General features: G+C 34.7%; 2 protein-coding genes across 2 annotated transcripts; both read left to right on the forward strand.

Moving 5' to 3' along the window:
- The first annotated feature begins 550 nt into the window (after nucleotides 1–550).
- On the forward strand, nucleotides 551–3,092 carry LOC145824693 (uncharacterized). The gene is made up of 4 exons (XM_082925081.1): nucleotides 551–666; nucleotides 746–841; nucleotides 917–1,326; nucleotides 2,754–3,092. The coding sequence occupies exons 1-3, from the start codon at nucleotides 628–630 to the stop codon at nucleotides 1,313–1,315; spliced, it is 534 nt and encodes a 177-aa protein (XP_082781207.1). The 5' UTR covers nucleotides 551–627; the 3' UTR covers nucleotides 1,316–1,326; nucleotides 2,754–3,092.
- A 7,673-nt stretch (nucleotides 3,093–10,765) lies between these two features.
- On the forward strand, nucleotides 10,766–11,623 carry LOC145823812 (uncharacterized). Its single transcript, XM_082923334.1, has 2 exons — nucleotides 10,766–10,879; nucleotides 11,099–11,623. Exons 1-2 carry the CDS (start codon nucleotides 10,766–10,768, stop codon nucleotides 11,621–11,623), a joined length of 639 nt encoding a protein of 212 aa, XP_082779460.1.
- The last annotated feature ends 7,916 nt before the right edge of the window (nucleotides 11,624–19,539 follow it).

Genomic DNA, 19,539 nt, shown 5'->3' on the forward strand with positions numbered 1-19,539 from the left:
TCATAGCTAAAAATGGTGGCAAAAAACTTCCTGTTTGGGTCCCTGCAGATGCCAAGGTACCAGTAGGGCCTTATGCCACTCCATTTGCAAATGAAGTTGGGTTGCAAATAAGGATGGCTGCACCTATAATTGGCATGAGTAAGTGGGATAAGATTGACAAGATTCATAAAGCCCCAATCATTCAGGTAGTTCGGGTACTTGTATTTGTTGTTTTTAAAATAGTTAGATTATCACCTTCACTTACATTTTAATATTAATAAAACTATTCATATTTTTGCAGGATAAATTTGAGATTGTTGATTATGATGAGGATAAAGAGGTTCGGAAAGCAATCGAAAAGAAGCGTAAAACCCTTTACAAAAGTTGGCGTAACAAGATGAAGACGCATTACTCAAAGTTGGTAGAAGCTGGTGTTGACCCTTACACTAAGCCATACAAAGGGGTTGACCATGAGGCTTGGGTATACATGATTAATCATGTATGGCTTAATAGCGATCATCCGGTAAAATTTCATAACTTAAAGAAGCGTGTTTCAATTTCAATTTAATTTTACTAATCATTTACTTTTGTAGGAATTGGCTGAAAAAAGGGAGGAATAGTCGATCGAAATTACCATATAATCATACAATGGGCTCTAAGTCATTTCAAGCTGCAATGTATAAAGAGGTGATACATTTAATATATTTGAAAGTGTGATTGAGTTAAAATTAATTATGTATACTTACTTTTAAATTGATGGAATTAGGGTACTGCGAAGGTTGACATTGTAGACTTCTACAAAGATTCCCATTGGAGCAAGAGAAAGGCAGATTGGATAGCTCCAATATGTGGTGAATTACATGTAAGTATGCCAATTAATATAATTACATATTTATGTAATTGGTTATATTTGTTAAAGTTGTTTAAAAATTGATAGGAAGCTTTGAAAAAACGACGTGAAGAGTCTTTGAAGCCTGGGGCAATACCTTTAACTCAGGAGCAGCTGTCAATTGAAGTTCTTGGAACGAGTAAATCAGGATACATAAAGGGCTTCGGAGTTGGTCGAAACCCATCCTCATCCAAATCTTCTGTTAGTACACAAGCACATGTTGAGGTGGTTTCGAGCCTACAAGAACAAATAGAGTCATTGAAGAATTTGGCTGAGGTCCAGCAAGAACAAATTGCAGCCCAGAACTTGGTAACACAAGAGCAAGCTAGAAAGATTGAAATGCAAAACAAAAGGTTTGAAGAGATTGAAAAGTTTATGAGGATGCACAAGGATAAGGCAGACATGCAGGTTGATGAAGATGATTGTTCATCAGAGGAATTTTATTGACAGCTTGCTCTGTAAGTATACTTTTCAGAATTTAATTTTCAGATCACTAAAAACACTTCACTTAATATATTTGTTAAAACAAGCTGCTGCTATGATGCTCTTTAGTTGGCTAGTTTGCTTTATTTGTTGATGTATTGTTCTTCTTGTTGCTGGTTGATTAAGTTAGAGTAATATAAATTGAAAATAAGTTGGAGGAATAGGCTAAGATGGTTGGTTGAGATGCAAGAAAAAGTTGAATGATGACCATAAATAAAAAATGTTAGCTTGATTGGTAACAACTACACCTAAATGGTTAAATGAGTTCTTCAACAATTCTCTTTCTTTCTTGTAATATAGTGAATAATTTTCCTTTTGTTCTTATTGTAGCAAAAACTCTCTCTTGCAATGAATCTATAAGATCATCTGTTTAGCATTTGAATTTTCATCACTCTTTAGTTCATTTTTTAAGTGACTCTAAGCTTCACAGCATAGTAAAAGGTAATTAGAGTAGAGCATGCATCCACATTGAAATGGACACTAATGAAAATCTTCATCGGGCTAAGCTGCCTTTTCTACTTTGTCATGTCAATGTAGGACAACATTTTTGAAACTGCCTTGAACAGGATTTCTAGCAGATTTAGGTGAACAAAATATTATTGGGCTATGTACTCAGTTGGCTACTATCTATCTATTGGCCGTGATGGCTATTGTAGGTTTAATGCTAGTGGGTTTGTATGGTGGGATGTGTGGGTTTAGAGAGGAACTAGAGAAAAGAAAATAAGAGTTTAGGAAGGAGACTAGTAGAGTTTAGGAAGGAACTAGAGTTTAGGAATGAGAGTTTCAAAGAAAGGATGATTTATTATCCCTATGTTTTTGAGATTGCTGCTATATTTTGTTTTAATCTAGGGACTAAAGATGTGGTTTAATTTCATTATCCCAATGTTAAACTCTTATTATGTTTCCTAAGAACATTATAATGCTATACTAGAAATGTCACATATCTCATAATTTGACCTTCATGTAAGTAAAAGCAGCCTCAAGTTTAAGATTTAGGTCCTTCTGATTTCAATTTAGTCATGAAAGTAAAGTTAGCACTTTGGATTACATCTCATTGCAGTGATAGCTCCTACTCAATTGATATTTGCTCTTGTTTTGGAACCTTGAAATTGGATTTCATCAGTATTCCATAATGACATAATTTGAGTTAGGTTTTGGTTGGACAACATGTGACTGGTTTACAAATTTATAGAGATATTGCTTGTAATTAGTTCATATATGCCAAGTTTAACTGGTGAATTATGTGTTACTTTTTGATTTTGGTATATTGAAATTTTGTAATTCACCGTAGGAAAATTTTCTCTCAATTTGTTCATCTATAATGTGAAACCAATGTTTTTAGACCAAGACCTTTATTATTAACATTTTAACATTATAATTTTTTTTTTCATATGTTTGACAGATTGGCAATGGATCGAATATAGTTCGGGGAGCATCAAAGGATTACATTTTGAATTTTTGGATATATTTTGTCATAGGTTTTTGTTATGAATTTGCAAGCTTGGAAGGTTTTTTGGATTGGCAATGGATGAATTATAGTTCGGGGCGCATCAAAGGCTTACATTTTGAATTTTTGGATATATTTTGTCATAGGTTTTTGTTATGAATTTGCAAGCTTAGAAGGGCTTTAGGCATTACATGTTTGAAGTTTGGGATTGTAAGAGATTTGTACTTGAATTGGATGTTTTGGATTTGATATGTTGTTTATATTTAATATGGTACTACTTTTGAATTTAGTTTATATTTTGGATGCTTTGCGCAAATGTGTTGATTTGAATTATATTTTGCTTATGTTTATAGGTTTATGAATGATGTATTGAACAGGGAAATTGTTAAAAAAAATTATTTATAGGTTTATGAATTATGTATTAAACAGGGAAATTGTTAAAAAAAATTATAAATAATGAATTTTTGGTGACAGGTTTTTTTAGTTGTAAGTTTACTTTTGGTGACATTTTATTTATGTTGCTGAAAGTATGTGTCCATAATTTTTTTAGCGACCCAAAACTTGATTGGTCGCCAAAAGTTTTAACATTCAACAACCAATTCTTTTAGTCACTGAAAGATATTTTTAGCGACGCATTTATATGTCGCTGAAACTTAATATGTCATCAGCTAAAGGCTATTTTTTAGTGACTAAATGTTACTTTATGGCGACGAAATTTTAGTCTTTTGGCGACGAAAGTATTTGGTCGCCAATTTATTTATAAAGGCAACCAAAATTGATTTGGTCGCCAAAGCATTTAGTGACAGGGCTTCAGCAACCAATTTTGTTCATGTCGCGGATACTTTCAGCAACCAAAATTACACTTTTGGTGACCAAAAATTAGGTCGCTAAAAGTGTTTTTTTGTAGTGTTTATTTGTTTGTTTGATTAATTTCAATTTATTTTATTTACACAGAAGATTGTTCCAACATATGTGGTGTTGGGAGGGAGACGAAGAGAGAGAGAGAGAGAGAGGATGAGAGAGAAAAGTTTGGTTTGTTTCAACTTTCCATCGGTTATAATATATATATATATATATTAGGGGTGATGGGTGTGCTTAAAATATAAATTTTAATTTTGAATTCATAACGTACTTTCTATATTGTTTAGTGATGAAAATGTTTTTTAGTAAGTTAAGTGAATAATCTTATGTTCAAATCTTGTGTGCCTCTTTTAATTTTTAATTTTTCTTTTTGGACAGAGAAATTGACACTTGATGCAAGAAGAAAAGACCACTTAATAAAAGGAGAGAAAGAAGTTCATAGAAACAAGTGAGGTGTTCACTTTTATTAACAGTATATCTATATATATATATATATATAATAGTTTGGTCATTTTACATAAATTTGTCCTTATGTATAAAGTATTTTAGAGTGTAGACCTTTGAAAAAAAAAAAAAATCAAAATTGGATTTATGGACTAATTGCCCAAATTTTTATTCTTTCTAAATAATGCTAATTTTACCATAATATTTCACTTCTTTAAATTCTTGGTAGTGTACAATCTAAAATATTTAATTTCCTTCAAATTTAGTATAAAAAATTAGTTTAGTTTACTATTATCTAATTTTCATTGGGTTTGGTTTCTCGAGTTTAAATCTCTACTTGACAGAATTTAAGGGTCCATGGGACCCACCACAGACCAGTTTTGATAATCCAAATAATTTGTTTTATAAGCCATTAATATATAATATATATTATTTATAAAAAAAATTAACCCGAGCCAATAATCGTAATTTTTATTTTATTATGTAAGAATATGAGTCAAGTAAGTACCTTGAGTTAAAATTATATCGTAACTCTATTATGCTTGAAATTAATTTTTTAAGTAATGGAACCTGGATGAGCTTACTATTTATTTATTTTGCAATATTAACAAGCTATTTTTATAAATTATTATTAAAAAAAATTAGTTAGGTACGAGTATGAGCCAAATGAGTCACTTGATCAAAATGCTCCATCCAAAATTGAAAATTACTTATTAATCTTATATTACCCAATTATAAGTATAAGACAAACTAAATATTATTAGATAAATTAATTCAAGCAAATATGATTTTTTTTTTTATTATTATTTACTACAACAAGCAAATTAATATGCTTCTCAAAAAGAAAAAAAAAAGAAAAAAGAAAAGAGGAGAGAAAGAAGGAAAGAAAAAAGAAAAAAAAAGAAGCAAATATGCATATAGATAATAATTTATTAAGTAGACGCAAAGTTATTATTCAAGCGAGAATAATTTGCCACTTTTATGTTTCATGTTAAGATAAGATAATTTGAATTATCATAGTATTATAAATTTATTATGACAGATTTAAAATTTGGTTGGATCTTACATTTTTATTATGAAAGAACCATGAAAAACAAAAAGACCAGAAGAAAATAAATGAAGCAAAGGAAGGTTTTTTTTTTTTTTTAGGTTAATCAAATGTTAAAAAAAAAGAAACAGAAAAAGAAGAAGATAATTGCTATAAAAAAAATGCAATCTATTTTTTGTTTAGTTAATTTCATTTTGTTTCACCTAAATTCATTATTCAAACAAAACATAAATGTCATATAAAAGAATGTCATGGTTTATATGTAATTATACATTTCAAAGATATGGGTAATTCTATTTACACACCCACGATTTTTTTAATACACACCACTACTTAATACACATACATAATAATTTTTAGATTGTGAAAATATCTTGGTTCACACCAAAACTTTTACTTTTTAGGATAATGTTTGGGAGCTCGAAACATTGTCCCCCCGAATCCCCCTAATGTCCAAAACGACGTCGTTTTGGGCATTAGGTTTTTTTTTTTTTCTTCTTTTTTTTCTTCCATTTTCGACCATTTTTCGAGCTCAAACGCAGGGGATGAGGGAGAGGGAGAGAGAGAGAGGGAGAGCGGAGAGGAGAGAGGGAAAGAGAGGGAGAGAAGAGAGAAGAGGGAGACACACACACAAATGGCCCCTGCATTCCGGCCGAGCGGCCGATCGTCGAGTTCGTCCAATCGTCGAGCTCCGCTGATCGTCGAGCTCCACCGATCGTCGCATTCCGGCCGAGCGTCCGCGTCTGCCTTCTTCCTCCGCCCCTGCCTTCTCTTCTTCTTTTTTCTTCTTTCTTTTTTCTTCTTTCTTCTTCTCTTCCTTCTTTCTGCGTCTGATTCTGATTTTCTGATTGAAAAAAAAAAAAAAAATCAAATGACGAAACGACGTCGTTTCGTAATTAGGGGGATTCGGGGGGGCTCAATTTGAGCTCTCTAGCACTACTCTACTTTTTAACCCTATGCTAATAAATTGGTACACACCACAATCAAAATGTTCAATTTTTTATCTACGAACATTTAATATTTGATCACCCTTAATAAATGAACAAAATAATTTTTGTTCAAATATAAATAATTGAACATTTTATAAATGTTCATTTATGATTCTTTGAATACACGACGAACGAAAAGTTATCTTCTATATGTACGAGATAAATAAAAAAGTAAACTGACCTTTTCATTGTTATATTGTTTCAAATCATCTAATCTGATGGCGTCTCAAGAAACCCTCTCTTAAGAAACTCTCTCTCTAAACAACAGTAACAATGGCCGATCTATCGAGGAGGAGAATCATCTGGTACGTAGCACCAAAAAGGTCAAGAGCTCTACAATTGTTGAGGGAGATCAATTGATGGAGGAGATCGTGGCACCATCTGAGGCTATTCAAGCAACCCAAGAAGTGGAAATGCTTTCCACACCATCTGAGGTACCCCAGAAGAAATCTTTCTAGCAAACTCTCACAGCAACTAAACATAATGAAAGGGCCTTCGACAATGATTTGGATCGGCTATCCACTGATGATGAATTCCTCACCGATGAAGAGGATAACGAGGCCCTATCAGAAGATGAACAAGCGCAAGACCTAGCTCCCATAATTCCCAGAATCAAGCTACCCCCACGGCTGGTGAAATTGATGCGCAAACCTTGGAAGGATTGCCTCATAGTCCGATTTTTGGGGAAAACGGTGGGGTTCAAGTTTCTTGTCAACAAATTAAAGAAAATTTGGGGCTTACAAGGGGATTTTGAAGCCACAGATCTGGGGCTTGATTTTTTTCTTGTGAAATTTGAAATGTTAGCTAACTGCAACAGAGTTTATACTGAAGGGCCATGGATAATCATGGATCACTACTTAACTATTCGTAGGTGGGAACACGATTTTAAGCCTTCGGAAGCTAAAGAAGTTGCTACAGCCCTTTGGGTTAGATTCCCACAACTACCCATTGAATATTGCAATGAAAAAGTCCTTTATCACATCGCCAAGGTGATTGGAAAGCCGCTTTTAAAGCGGATCTAAATACAGCCATGTCTACTCAAGGTCGGTATGCCAGGGTATGTGTTGAAGTTGATCTTACAAAGCCTCTTGTATCTAGATTTGCTATTGGTAAATATTCGTATATAATAGAATATGAACATCTTCATTACTTTTGTTTTACATGTGGTAAGATTGGCCACCGTAAAGAATACTGCAGCCTTAAACCTATTCCACTACCGTCTCCGGTACACCAAGGAGGGGTCAACACCAGCAGCACAACAATGCCCCCTGAACAACTCTGAACGGCTAATACATCAGGCCAAAAAGTTGTCCACCACCCTGGTGATGAAGCAGAGTTTGGCCCATGGATGATTGTTAATCGAAGAACTCGCAAGCCCACTCCTACTAACCGTAACTCGAGGCCCATAATGCACAAAAAGCCTAATAATAGATTCAGCCCTCACTACTAAGCCCAGTAAAGAAGGAACCTCTGTGTTAACTAAAGGTAAGGAGATCCAAGTACCTTAGCTGTAGCACTTGTGCCTTTTAAAGCTTTTGGTAAATGTATTTGGACCCTTTATTCTATTGTGGGAACCTTTGGTGTTGTTGTACTTTAGTTTTGGAGGAGTACAAATTGATTTAAACTTGTTGGGTTTCGTTGTTCGCACTTATTCTTGTCAAAAGTTCCTTGGAGACTTAGAAATTCCGTTCTAGGGTTGACACCAGCCTTCTTGGGGTCGACCCTTACCTGTTGATGAAGTTCTGGAGGTGTTGCTGGAAAATAGGGTAGACACCAGACTGCGAGAGGGTCGACCCTCTTCTATCTGTGTGTTGGTTATTGGAACATAGGGTAGACACCAGTCTGGGGTAGGGTCGACACCAGTAGTGCAGTCAAGCTTAGTTTTTTCAGATTTCTCTTCTTTGGTGTTGACACCACTGTTGCAGGGGTCGACCCCTGCAGTTTTTTTTTTCTTTTTTTTTTTTTCCAGATTTTAGTCTGACTATTGGCCCTACTTTTTAGGGGTTTTGACTTGTATTTTGGGTTGACTTTGGGGCTTATTTCTAATTTTTCCTAGTGCTATAAATAGGCTCACACTTGACCCTTTTCTTTATTTTCTTCTTCTCTTTTCTCCCTCTAAACTGTATCACTCTCTCTCCCTCTCCAAAATAACTTTTTGCTCAAAGATATCTAGATCTACTCACCTAGAGTGATCTTTTCACCATGGTCCTTTGAGATGGATTGTAGATCTCGTCAAGAGCTTCCCTTTGGTCCAAGTAGTTCGTGATTTCGTCGCCGGTGATTTTTGGGTGGTTTTCTCTCCTAAGCTTGAGGTAGGGATTTCCTTGCTCTTTTTCAATACCCCGTTCATAGATAGACATGTGGTAAATTTATATTGCATGAAAACCATGTTCATGTTGGATTTCTTTGAAAATCATGTAAGGGAACCTAGGGTTGGTTGTTTGAGAATGAGTTTGTTATCATTGATTATATTTTGGGCAAATTGGGGAGTAATCTAGCATGATTATTGTTGAAAGAAGAGAAAACCCTAAATTATATTTTGATTCGGTAAATTAAAAGGGAGGATGGTTGAACAATGTTTGTAAATTACTAGTGTTAATATGGGTTGTGTAAAAGTGTTAATGGCTAAGGGATTAACTATGGCATTGAGGTTATTTTGAAATGAATGTATTGGAATGAGATGAGTTATGGCTTTATTATCCGTGGAATTGGTTTTGTGAAAATGAAAAGAATGGAATTGGTTTTGTGAAATGGGAAAAGTGTTTTGGAATAAGTGGTGGAATATGTTGGCTTGGAAAATTATGAAAGTTGATCATGAAAATGGAAAATGAAATGATAACTCTATGTGAGTCTCAGAAAATAAATATGAGAATTGGACTATTATATCATGAGTGTTGAATACACATATTTGGGGGTTTTATCTTTAACTATCGTACTAGTGTCGTTGTGGGTTTAAGATCTCATGAGAGTTGAGTCTTTTAATAGGTGTATTGAATACATGCATCTAGAGGTTTTGTCTTTGGTCATCAGTGGAGGATGACATTGTTGTGTTGAATTGTTGTGTATGCATTACACTTGCGTTGGTTGAGCATTATGGTATAATTCATGTGTATGTATTACACTTATTGGTTGTGCTTTGTCGTGTTGAAATGATTGGTGTTATATACCGCGCTTCGAATGAGGGGTACAATTATCTTCCAACTAACGCCTGGAGAATTGGTTGCGTTGAGAATCAGAGGTACCATTCCCTTCCAGCTAGCCCTGGAGAAATAGAGGCAAAGGTACCATTCCCTTCCAGCTTGTGTCTGGTAAACTGGCATGTTGTTGTGGAGAGTTATGTCATTAGCCTATCGTGCTATGACAGGTAGAGTCGGGGTTGTGTATCATTAATGTTTCATTTCGATTATGTATCATGTATTATAATGAATTGTGATTTTGCAAGGGTTATGATGGTTATAGTTTTGAAAGGCTGAGTTGCCTCATTTGTTGATCACATATTTGTGGATGATTTGTTGTTTCCGTTTTACTGAAGGCATGCATATATAGATATAAATGTGTTGGGAACAGTTATGAATTCTATTTTGAGATTTTGGAAAGTGTGAAGGAAATTGGGTATTTGTAAACATGTTTTGAGAAAGGCAAATCTGTTGTAAGTTTGGAAAATGGGAGAAAATAAATAGGCTTAGTGAAATTGTTTTCTAAAATTGTAGTTGTCATGAAAATTTGGGAATAAGGGGTAATGAAAAGAAAAAAAAGGTGAATCACTTACAGTGTTGAATGAAATGACTGATTTTGAAAAAAGTTCATACCTATGTATATTTTTGTATAAACTACCATATTACTATTCTAGTATGAGATTGAGCATTCATGATCATAGCTATCTGTAAGTTGTTATTGTTGAGGATCATGTTGAAATCCCTACTGGCCTATATGTTCATCCCACGTTGTTGAATCTTTTTCAGGTAATAATCAGGACGTGCTACAAGACCTTGGATCTTCTTATTTGTTGGCCACGGGGCCTCTTTTGTGTTGGCCGAATGCCATTGATGTAAAGGGGTTACACCCTTCTTCTTGATTTTTTTTGTGATGTAAGCCTACGGGCAGTTTATCTAGTATGCTCATGTTGTATTTAATTTGCATTCGGATAAGAGAATTGTTATTTATTCCTACCCGTTGAACTAAAGAGTTTCTTCTGCATGTTATCTCTGAAATTGAATTAAATTAATGGATTTGGTAATGAATTCGAGTAATAAAAAGTGGGGCGTGACATTAGCCCTTAAACCCCCACCAAGCCTCTTCCAGTGTTAATCTCTTACACTCCAACTTTGAGGTTGTAACTTATCCCAATCAGTCTACTCCTTCTGCTTTACACCATACTATTGCTAGCTCTGACTTACTCCTACAAGATAGCCATGTGAAGAGTTCGACTACTACAGAACCTAGTCCTATGCTACAACCTGCCACTGGGTCAGATAGCTCAATGCATGAGTTGGCCACCACTACCACAACCACCTCCTGTCCTCCCACTCCTTTAACACCATACCCCCATTCTTCCCTAGAAGATCATAATCCCACCCCCTCTCCAGTAAACACTAAACATAAAAAGAAACCACTAGACCCTAAACATGAGTCACAACATCACCAACGAAGAAATGGAGGTACTGGAAGTTCAGTTGCCCGAATTGACACACAGTACAGTGGGCTCATACCTCGAACCCGTGAATGAAGCAATTCACCAAGTAAGCATCGTTTGGTAGATAGACGAAATCAAGCTAAATTTAAAGCCCAGATGGATGAGCGCAGCTGGTCGACCTCTTCAAGTGACGCAAATGGCAGCCCTGAGGTCAACGGCTCTAAGCTAGACACTCGTGCGTGATATGGGTGGTCTAAGTCCCTAAGAACCATTACCTCACCTCTCCAACTGTCCATCTATGAATATCATGCTATGGAACTGCTAGGGAGCCGGCAACAAAACCTTCAGAAGGAACTTCAGGGAGATCACTAGAACTCATAGACCAGAGGTGGTAGCCCTTTTCGAAACCAAAGTCTTGTTCAATTCTATGGGGCTGTTTTTCAACAACGTGGACTACACTGCTTCTACAATTGTAGATCATGTGGGTCGTATAGGAGGAATTTGGCTTCTCTGGAATCCTACTCATGTCTCCGTTAGTGCTCATGTAGCAAACCACCAAGTGATTCAAGCCACAGTCAAAAGGCAAGACTATGAAGATTGGGTGTTAGGTGTAGTTTATGCGAGCCCCAACATTAGACTCCGGCATAACCTATGGCAGGACTTGGAAGACACAGCCAGCTCTATGACCAAGCCTTGGCTCATTGCTGGTGATTTTAATGATATTAGTAGCCACCATGAAAGGCGGAGCTTCACCCAAACTACTCAACAGAATCGTAGTTGCAGATTCTTAAACCAAATAAACCGTTGTGGTCTTATGGATCTTGGTTGCTCAGGGCCTAAATTCACCTAGACTAACAACAGAAAAGGCCTCTCCAACACTATGGAACGCTTGGATCGCACCCTGTGCAATGCTGAATGGAACACTCTCTTTCCAGAAGGCACAATCCGTAACCTGCCTCGGACCTACTCTGATCATTCTCCTCTCATTGTCTACACAGAAGGTATTTCTAAACTTTCTCCTTGTACTCGTCCTTTTCGTTTTGAGGCAGCTTGGCTTTCGCACCCCCAATACAAAGAAGTGGTTTCTTCCTTGTGGAATCATAATCATTCTTTAAGTAATAATCTTTTGCATGTTGCTGATGACTCCTTTCATTGGAATAAGAAATTTTTTGGTAATATTTTTTAAAGGAAAAGGCATCTCCTTTCTCGCATTAAAGGAATTCAAAAAGCTCTTGATAACCATTTCTCCCACAACCTATTTTTACTTGAAAAAGACTTAATTAGTCAGTATAATAAAACCCTCTTGCAAGAGGAGGTCCTTTGGTTTCAAAAATCTAGGGTTAATTGGATTACTCAAGATGAAACCAAATATTTTCATGTGTCTACCATTTCTAAAAAGAAGAGGCTAAAAATTGAATCCCTACGGTCTGACACTAGGACTTGGATAATGGAAGCCCAAGTTGTCAAAGCTCACATTCAAGCCTATTTTATAGATATGTTCCAAGCTACACCTGTTACCAATCTTAGTCACTGGAACAATATTACACCTCACACCATTTCACTTGAAGAGAACCACAGGCTCTCTAAGGTCTTAACTAGTCATGAGATTTGGGAAGCCACTAAGCATATTAATGCTTTCAAAGCTCCTGGCAGAGATGGCTTCCAAGCCTTATTTTATCACAAATTTTGGGATATTATTGGTTAGGATGCTTGTGTCTTTGTTAAAAATTATTACACTAAAAATACTATACCATCTGACATCAATAAAACCCTCATTGCCCTTATTCCTAAGATTGATAACCCTGAAACTATTAAACAGTTTCGCCCCATTAGCCTGTGTAATGTGTCTTACAAAATCATCACTAAAATCCTTGTTAATCGAATCAGACCCTTCTTCATAATCTTATCAGTCCTAGCCAAAGCAATTTTCTTCTTGGTCGCACTACTCATTATAAGATCATTATAACCCAAGAGATAATCCATACCCTACACCATAGAAAAGGTAAACTGGTGGCCTTATCCTTAAATTAGACCTTGAAAAAGCCTATGATAAGATTTCTTGGGATTTCCTCCATGATACCGTTTATGAATTTAATTTGAATCATCACTAGATTGATCTTGTTATGTCCTGTGTTTCTTTCATTAGATTTTCTTTGTTATAGAATGGGGAAACCATGGATGAATTTACACCTGGCCGAGGCTTGAGACAGGGTGACCCTTTATCCCCCAACCTTTTCGTTCTCTGTATGGAACGCTTGTCCAATATGATTCATTGCAAAGTGGAGAAAAAGCAGTGGAAGGGTCTTAAAGTAGCTAGAGAGGGCCCAACTATATCTCATCTTTTCTTCGCGGATGACCTCCTCCTTTTTGCTCAAGCTGACCAACCCAATTGTGAGACCATTATGAATACCATCAATGAATTCAGCCTCATATCTGGCCAGCAACTCAGCTTACATAAATCTAAAATGTTCATTTCTCCAAATGTGGACAGTAGGAAGGCTAAAGATCTGAGTCAGTTTTGTGGAATCGGCCTTACAAAAAATTTGGGCAAATATCTAGGAGTGCCCCTTCTCCATAGTAGAGTTCAAAAGGGTATGTATAATGATATTTTGGAGAAAGTTCAAAAAAAAACTCTCCGCCTGGAAAGCCAATACCCTTTCCCTAGCTGGTTGAACTACCCTTATCCAATCAGTAACCTCAGCCATACCTTCTTATATCATGCAAACTAATAAATTCCCTCAGAGTGTATGCAATCAACTTGACAAACTCAACAGAAATTTCCTTTGGGGAGACCAAGTAACTAAGAAGAGAATCCATCTTGTTAACTGGAGACAAGTTTACAAGAGTAAACAAGAGGGAGGCCTTGGAATCAAAAGAGCTGAGGACCAAAATCTAGCCCTTCTAACTAAGCTTGGTTGGAAATTAATAAGTGACAAGGAGTCTATCTGGTCTACTGTCCTCCGAGGCAAGTATCTCCAAAAAGTTTCTTTGATGGATTGACCTAGTAACAGATTGGCTTCTCATACTTGGAGAAGCATTGTCAAAACTAGGGACATTCTTATAAAAGGTGTGAAGTGGTCGGTTGGTAATGGCAAGAATATATCCTTCTGGAATGATTGGTGGTGTGGTGAGGCCACTATTGCTTCCCAATGCCCAGTTGATCATACATCTACCCATTTGAAAGTTGCTGATGTTATTAATGAAGATAGGTCCTGGAACATTGATACAGTTCCTAAGCTCATCCCACAATCCATCTTGCTTGACATATCCCAAATCCATCTGCCCCAATTTGTTGAAGTTCCAGATAACCCCTAATGGAAATGAGCTCCTACTAGTAATTTTACTGTAAGTGCAGCCTATGACCTTTTAACACACATGGAACATGACAATGAGCATGTTAACTGGCAGTGGATCTGGAAACAAAAACTCCCACAAAAACTAAAGGGCTTTTGCTGGCTGCTATTTCATGAGAGACTGTTGTCCAACCATCATAGAAAATCTAGAGGCCTGACAATGGATGAAAGTTGTCCCAGGTGCAATTCAACTCAAGAAGACCTATGCCATATTTTCAAGGATTGCCCTAAAGCTAAGGAGGTCTGGCTAGCCATTAGAGACCATAGATGGCTTTAGACCAGTGAACATCAACCATGGAATCTGTGGCTCCAAGCTAACCTGAAATGCAAGGACAGAATAATTTACCAAATCCCTTGGGGTATGGTATTTTTATACGTTATGTGGAAAATCTGGAAAGATAGAAACAATTTCATTTTCAAACATGAAGATTGCACTATGTATGAAGCTACCTAATACATTCAGCAACAGGCCATTGAAACTTACGAAGCTTTCCACTCTGATCACCTTATAGGCTAGTTTTTACACCATAAATCTAACTGGAGTTTGCCTTTTGCAGGTACAATTAAACTCAACTCTGATGGATGCTCCAAGGGCAACCCTGGACCAGCTGGTTATAGAGGTCTATTCAGGGATGAGAGAGGAGCTTGGGTTCATGGCTATCATAGAAGACTGGAGGAAGCCATCAGTCTAGAAGCAGAACTTTGGGGTGTGTATAGGGGCCTCACTATCATCCTTGAGAAAGGAATGAGAGACATTGTTATTGAGACTGATTCAGTACAAATGGTCAAACTCCTCCATGAAGACTCTAGCCCAACTTTCCAGCATAGGGCCCTCCTTGAGGATTCTAAGTTCCTACTACAGAGGTGCAAATGCACCATCCAACACATCCTCAAAGATGGAAACAAAGCTGCTGATGGTTTGGCTAATTTAGGGGTGACTCACCTAGAACCTTTTGTTTTTTTGAATGACCCACCTAGTGAGATTTCTAATCTGTTTGTTGCAGATATACTAGGAACATCATTAGTGTAATCAAGGCTTCATGCCTTTACTCTTTGTTCTCTAATTTCCTTTGAATCGAAAAAAAAAAAATATTGTTTCAAATCAACAATATCATCCATGGTGTGCAAATCTTGAAACCAAAATCGATTGATTTCAATATTCTTAAAATCCTAAATCTTCAAAAGCAATAATGTTTTGAGTTGAGAAAATAATGACGAAAATTGTAATGGTGAAGATGATGAGTGTAATGTTAGATTATAATGGTGAAGATGATAAGTGTACTGTGTTAGATTATAATAGTAAAGATGAACAATGTTGGATAAGTGTTGGAATCGAGATTTGTTCCAAATATAGTATATAGATGATGGTATGCAAAGAGAGATTTGTATTTTCATATGTGAATTACTTAAATGAGTACATATACACCCATATTGGTTTAATAGTCATTTTACTTGAAACTATTATTGTCATATAAATTTAATAGTCAAATGGTATGTATTGAGAAAATTCATGGTGTGTAAATAGAACCTTCCCAAAAATATATAAGGGAATTTGGTTAAAACCTCTCATAATAAAACTTTAATGCAAAGTACAAAATTTTTTTCTTAAAGAGTCCAACACATACCACTATTATCAAATATTAAACTTTAAAATAATATAACTTTTGATGTAAATGTCAATTTTTAATAAATTAGTATTTTTAGATTTCTCTCATTAAGATCTATCAAATAAGATCTATATTAACTATGAAATTCTTAAAATAAAAATAAATAAATAAATAAATAAAATTTACCGTCGAAATTGATGTAAACAGTAACAGTAACATGTTACTCTGTCTGACAGTAACATGTTATTCTGTTTGATAGTAATATGTTACTCTAACAATATTGTCTAAGAAAAAAAAAAAGATATTTTACTTTGTTCTTACTTAATTATGTGTTTTCTCCTTATGGGGTTTACGAAGCAAAATATATTCGGTTATCATTTTCACCAAATAACGGTCCAACTGAAAAGTTTTTGACTAAATTTCTTAAATGCATATAGCTTAAAATAGTTGAACTTAGGCCAAAAGAAATCGACTCAAATGTGCCAAACTAAAGGCAAGTTTGGAAAGTTAAATTACTATAATAGTCAAAAATTTTACAAAAACACTAAAAGAAGTCAAAAATAATATCAAAAAAGTCAAATATGTCCTCTCTACTTTTTATATATATATTTTTTTATAAAAAGTCAAAAAATATTCCAAACTTACTACTTTTTTTACTTCGTATTTTAATCAAAAAATTAAAAAATTACTAAAACATATATTTCCAAACCAATCTTAAAGTTAATTTTGACTTTTGGTTTATATATATACATATATATTTTTATTGACTTAATTTTAATCTTACTCCACACGCTCTCTGAAGCCCAACCATTCCATGATATTTTGTAAATTACAAAAATTTCCTTTAACTTTAAAAATAACCATTTGATGATTTTTTTAATTTTTTAATTTTTTTAAAATTTTGAAACTACATTTGATGATGTTATTGACAAAGAGTAAGTTAGTTACTAAGGTATAGATTGGAGAATATAGGCAGGGGCTCTAGCAAATTGTTGAGTTGGGTTGAAAGTCGTAAAGGTGGCTGGAGAAAGGCATGAGAAAAAAGGGTGGTTGACTAAGGAGACTAAAAAAGGCAATTGAAAGCAGTGAGAAATTGGTAAAATAATTTATAGGTAGTGGAGGAAAATGGGTCAGTACTACTTAATTTTTTTTCATTTGATACTTAATTTTTTTTCATTTGATTCTCTAATTTGAGTTTCAACATGTGGTAAATTAAAAGTTGTACGTTGCTATGGGACAAGAAATTGATTTGAAACAATAAATTTACTTTTAATTCTAAGTGAAATTTTTTTTATTGTTTTAATATTTATGTGCACCTCGATTAATTTCGGAACACATGTAAAGTGCCCCACATCATGTGAATCGGGTAAATCTCAGGCAAAATCTATAGGCGTGACCCAAGGAGTTGATTGTACCCCCAAGGAGTTGATAGCACCTACTGGGAGTTGAATCTGACAACTGGAGAGAGTATATCATAGACCCCAAGTTACATCCACTAAGCCAACCCCTTTGATTTAAAACTTCTTTTGAGTATAGTTCAAAAACAACTTAATTTACATTATTTTAACTATTTTACTTTTAACTTTTAAAATTGTTACTATTTAAATTCAAAAATAAAATTTTAATTATTTGTTTAAGACCGTGCATAACACGGGTTTTACGCTAGTATCAATATAAATAAATAAAATTATTTTGATTGAGAATGTTATTAATTTTAAATAAAAATTATAATATCAAAAAAAAAAAATACAATGTAAAAAGAAAAATACTTCAGGCCTCAAGAGCTTTAGGCGCAAATGACGCAAAATTATATTTTGTATGTTGAAGTGTTTGTTATCATCATGTAACACGGCGGTGGTTAATTTGTTTTTTTTATTTTATTTCACTGCTCATACTTTTTCCATGTAGTCTTTTTCCATATGTTCACATTTTGTGGTATCAATAATTCTTAATTGACGCTTCAAACATGTTGTCATGAAAATTTTCCATATGTTCGCATTTTGTGGTGTCAATAATTCCTAATTGACGCTTCAAACACGTTGTCAGGAAAACTTTTCATATGTTCACATTTTGTGGTGTCAATAATTCCTAATTAACGCTTCAAACACGTTGTCAGGAAAACTTTCCATATGTTCACATTTTGTGGTGTCGAAAATTCCTAATTGACGCTTCAAACACGTTGTCATGAAAACTTTCCATATGTTCACATTTTGTGGTGTCAATAATTCTTAATTGACGCTTCAAACACGTTGTCAGGAAAACTTTCCCAAGTGATAGCTTTTTCTCCAATTTCTTTTCCTCATTCTGTCTTCTACCTATCTATATTTATACTTACTATATATAAAACAAAAAATTAGATAAAAGTTACCGATCGACTAACACACAACATATGATATAGTAAATAATTTATTTTTCTTTTATTTCTTTGAATTGTACACACATTACATGTGCTAACTAATAATACTTATGCCACATATTAAAACAAAAAATAAATGAGACTTAAACCTTGGATCTTAGATTTGCTCAAGAAAAATTTTACCACTTGATTGACATACAATATATAGTAAATATTTTATTTTATTTTTACTTATTTAAATTTAATACGCATCGTATATGTCAATCACTAATTTAATAATAAAATGTTATTGATAATCAATAGGATGACACTAATAACCCTCACCATTTTTTTAAGGACCCCTGCCTATTGATAATTTTTTTTTTTAATGACAATTATAGATTCAATTAAAATTATTATAATAGACATAAATTAAAATAAAACACACACCCTCACAAAAATAATACTAAAAAATAAACACTCAACCCTAGTAAATCAAATTGAACACCCACCCCTATCCAATGAAATTGAAAACCCAAGCACATGATCTATCATTCTTAGAACCACTGGGCTGAACGAAACTGATGGAAAAGGTTAAGAAATTAAATAATCCAACAATAAACTTCAGTTTTACCAATGGATATTCAGTGATAACAGTCATTTTGTCGACATGATAATCACTCTCTTTTTTCATTTATTTTTATTTTTATTTTTTTGAGTCCATTCTCTAGCGAAAAAACAATAATTGGAATTCAAAAAAAATATGTATATATACATATATATTTGATCAACTTTACTTGAAAGTATCATGCTATTATTCCTTTTGTATTCTTACAAATGATGTCACCGGTGACCCATGCAATGGGAAACTGTGTGAAGTGAGCTGTGGTCATTATGTCCTTGGTTATCTTTTTCCAAACGCTTGTTTCCACTACAACAAATAAGAGTTTTAAAAATTAAATACTTTAGTTTTTAAAAGTAAAAATTTTGTTACAAAATACATTTAGGGATCAATTTCTATCGTCATGAGGATAGTCGCTAAAAAGTCATCTCGAAAAGTCTAAAATAAGACTTTTAGCGACAAAATTTTGAAAAATGTCACTAATAAATAGACTTTTAGGGACAAAATATATAGCAATCCCGGGTTTACCCTTGTTGTACAGTGATCCGGACGTGTGTCCGTGAATGTTGGTAGTTGTTTATTTTCTAGTTTGCATCCTCTTTACTTTGTATATTGAGTTATGGGATGTGTTGGGCAGGTTTGTTACAGGTTGGTTGTGCTTGGGAGCCTAGTGTTGCTGCCCAGATTTTTGGTCCTTCGCTCGAGCGAGGAGTTTGTCGCTCGAGCGAGAGTTGTGTTGCACCTGGTTCTGGACCTGAGAGTCGTAGTTCCTGGCTCGAGCGAGCTTTTCGTGGCTCGAGCGGTCTGGGTTTTTCTTCGCTCGATCGAGAACTTCTTGGCTCGAGCGAG

This window comes from Camellia sinensis, chromosome 4, assembly GCF_055761805.1.
Source record: "Camellia sinensis isolate YWXY chromosome 4, ASM5576180v1, whole genome shotgun sequence".
Lineage (NCBI taxonomy): Eukaryota > Viridiplantae > Streptophyta > Magnoliopsida > Ericales > Theaceae > Camellia > Camellia sinensis.

What these genes read in the sequence shown, in the direction of transcription:
- LOC145823812 (XM_082923334.1), top strand. Translation starts at nt 10,766, where the DNA reads ATGAGTCACAACATCACCAACGAAGAAATGGAGGTACTGGAAGTTCAG. An exon ending in TGAATGAAGCAATTCACCAA is followed by an intron (nt 10,880 to 11,098) that starts GTAAGCATCGTT and finishes TGGAACTGCTAG; the next exon opens with GGAGCCGGCAACAAAACCTT.
- LOC145824693 (XM_082925081.1), top strand. Translation starts at nt 628, where the DNA reads ATGGGCTCTAAGTCATTTCAAGCTGCAATGTATAAAGAG. An exon ending in AAGCTGCAATGTATAAAGAG is followed by an intron (nt 667 to 745) that starts GTGATACATTTA and finishes TGATGGAATTAG; the next exon opens with GGTACTGCGAAGGTTGACAT. An exon ending in CAATATGTGGTGAATTACAT is followed by an intron (nt 842 to 916) that starts GTAAGTATGCCA and finishes AAAAATTGATAG; the next exon opens with GAAGCTTTGAAAAAACGACG.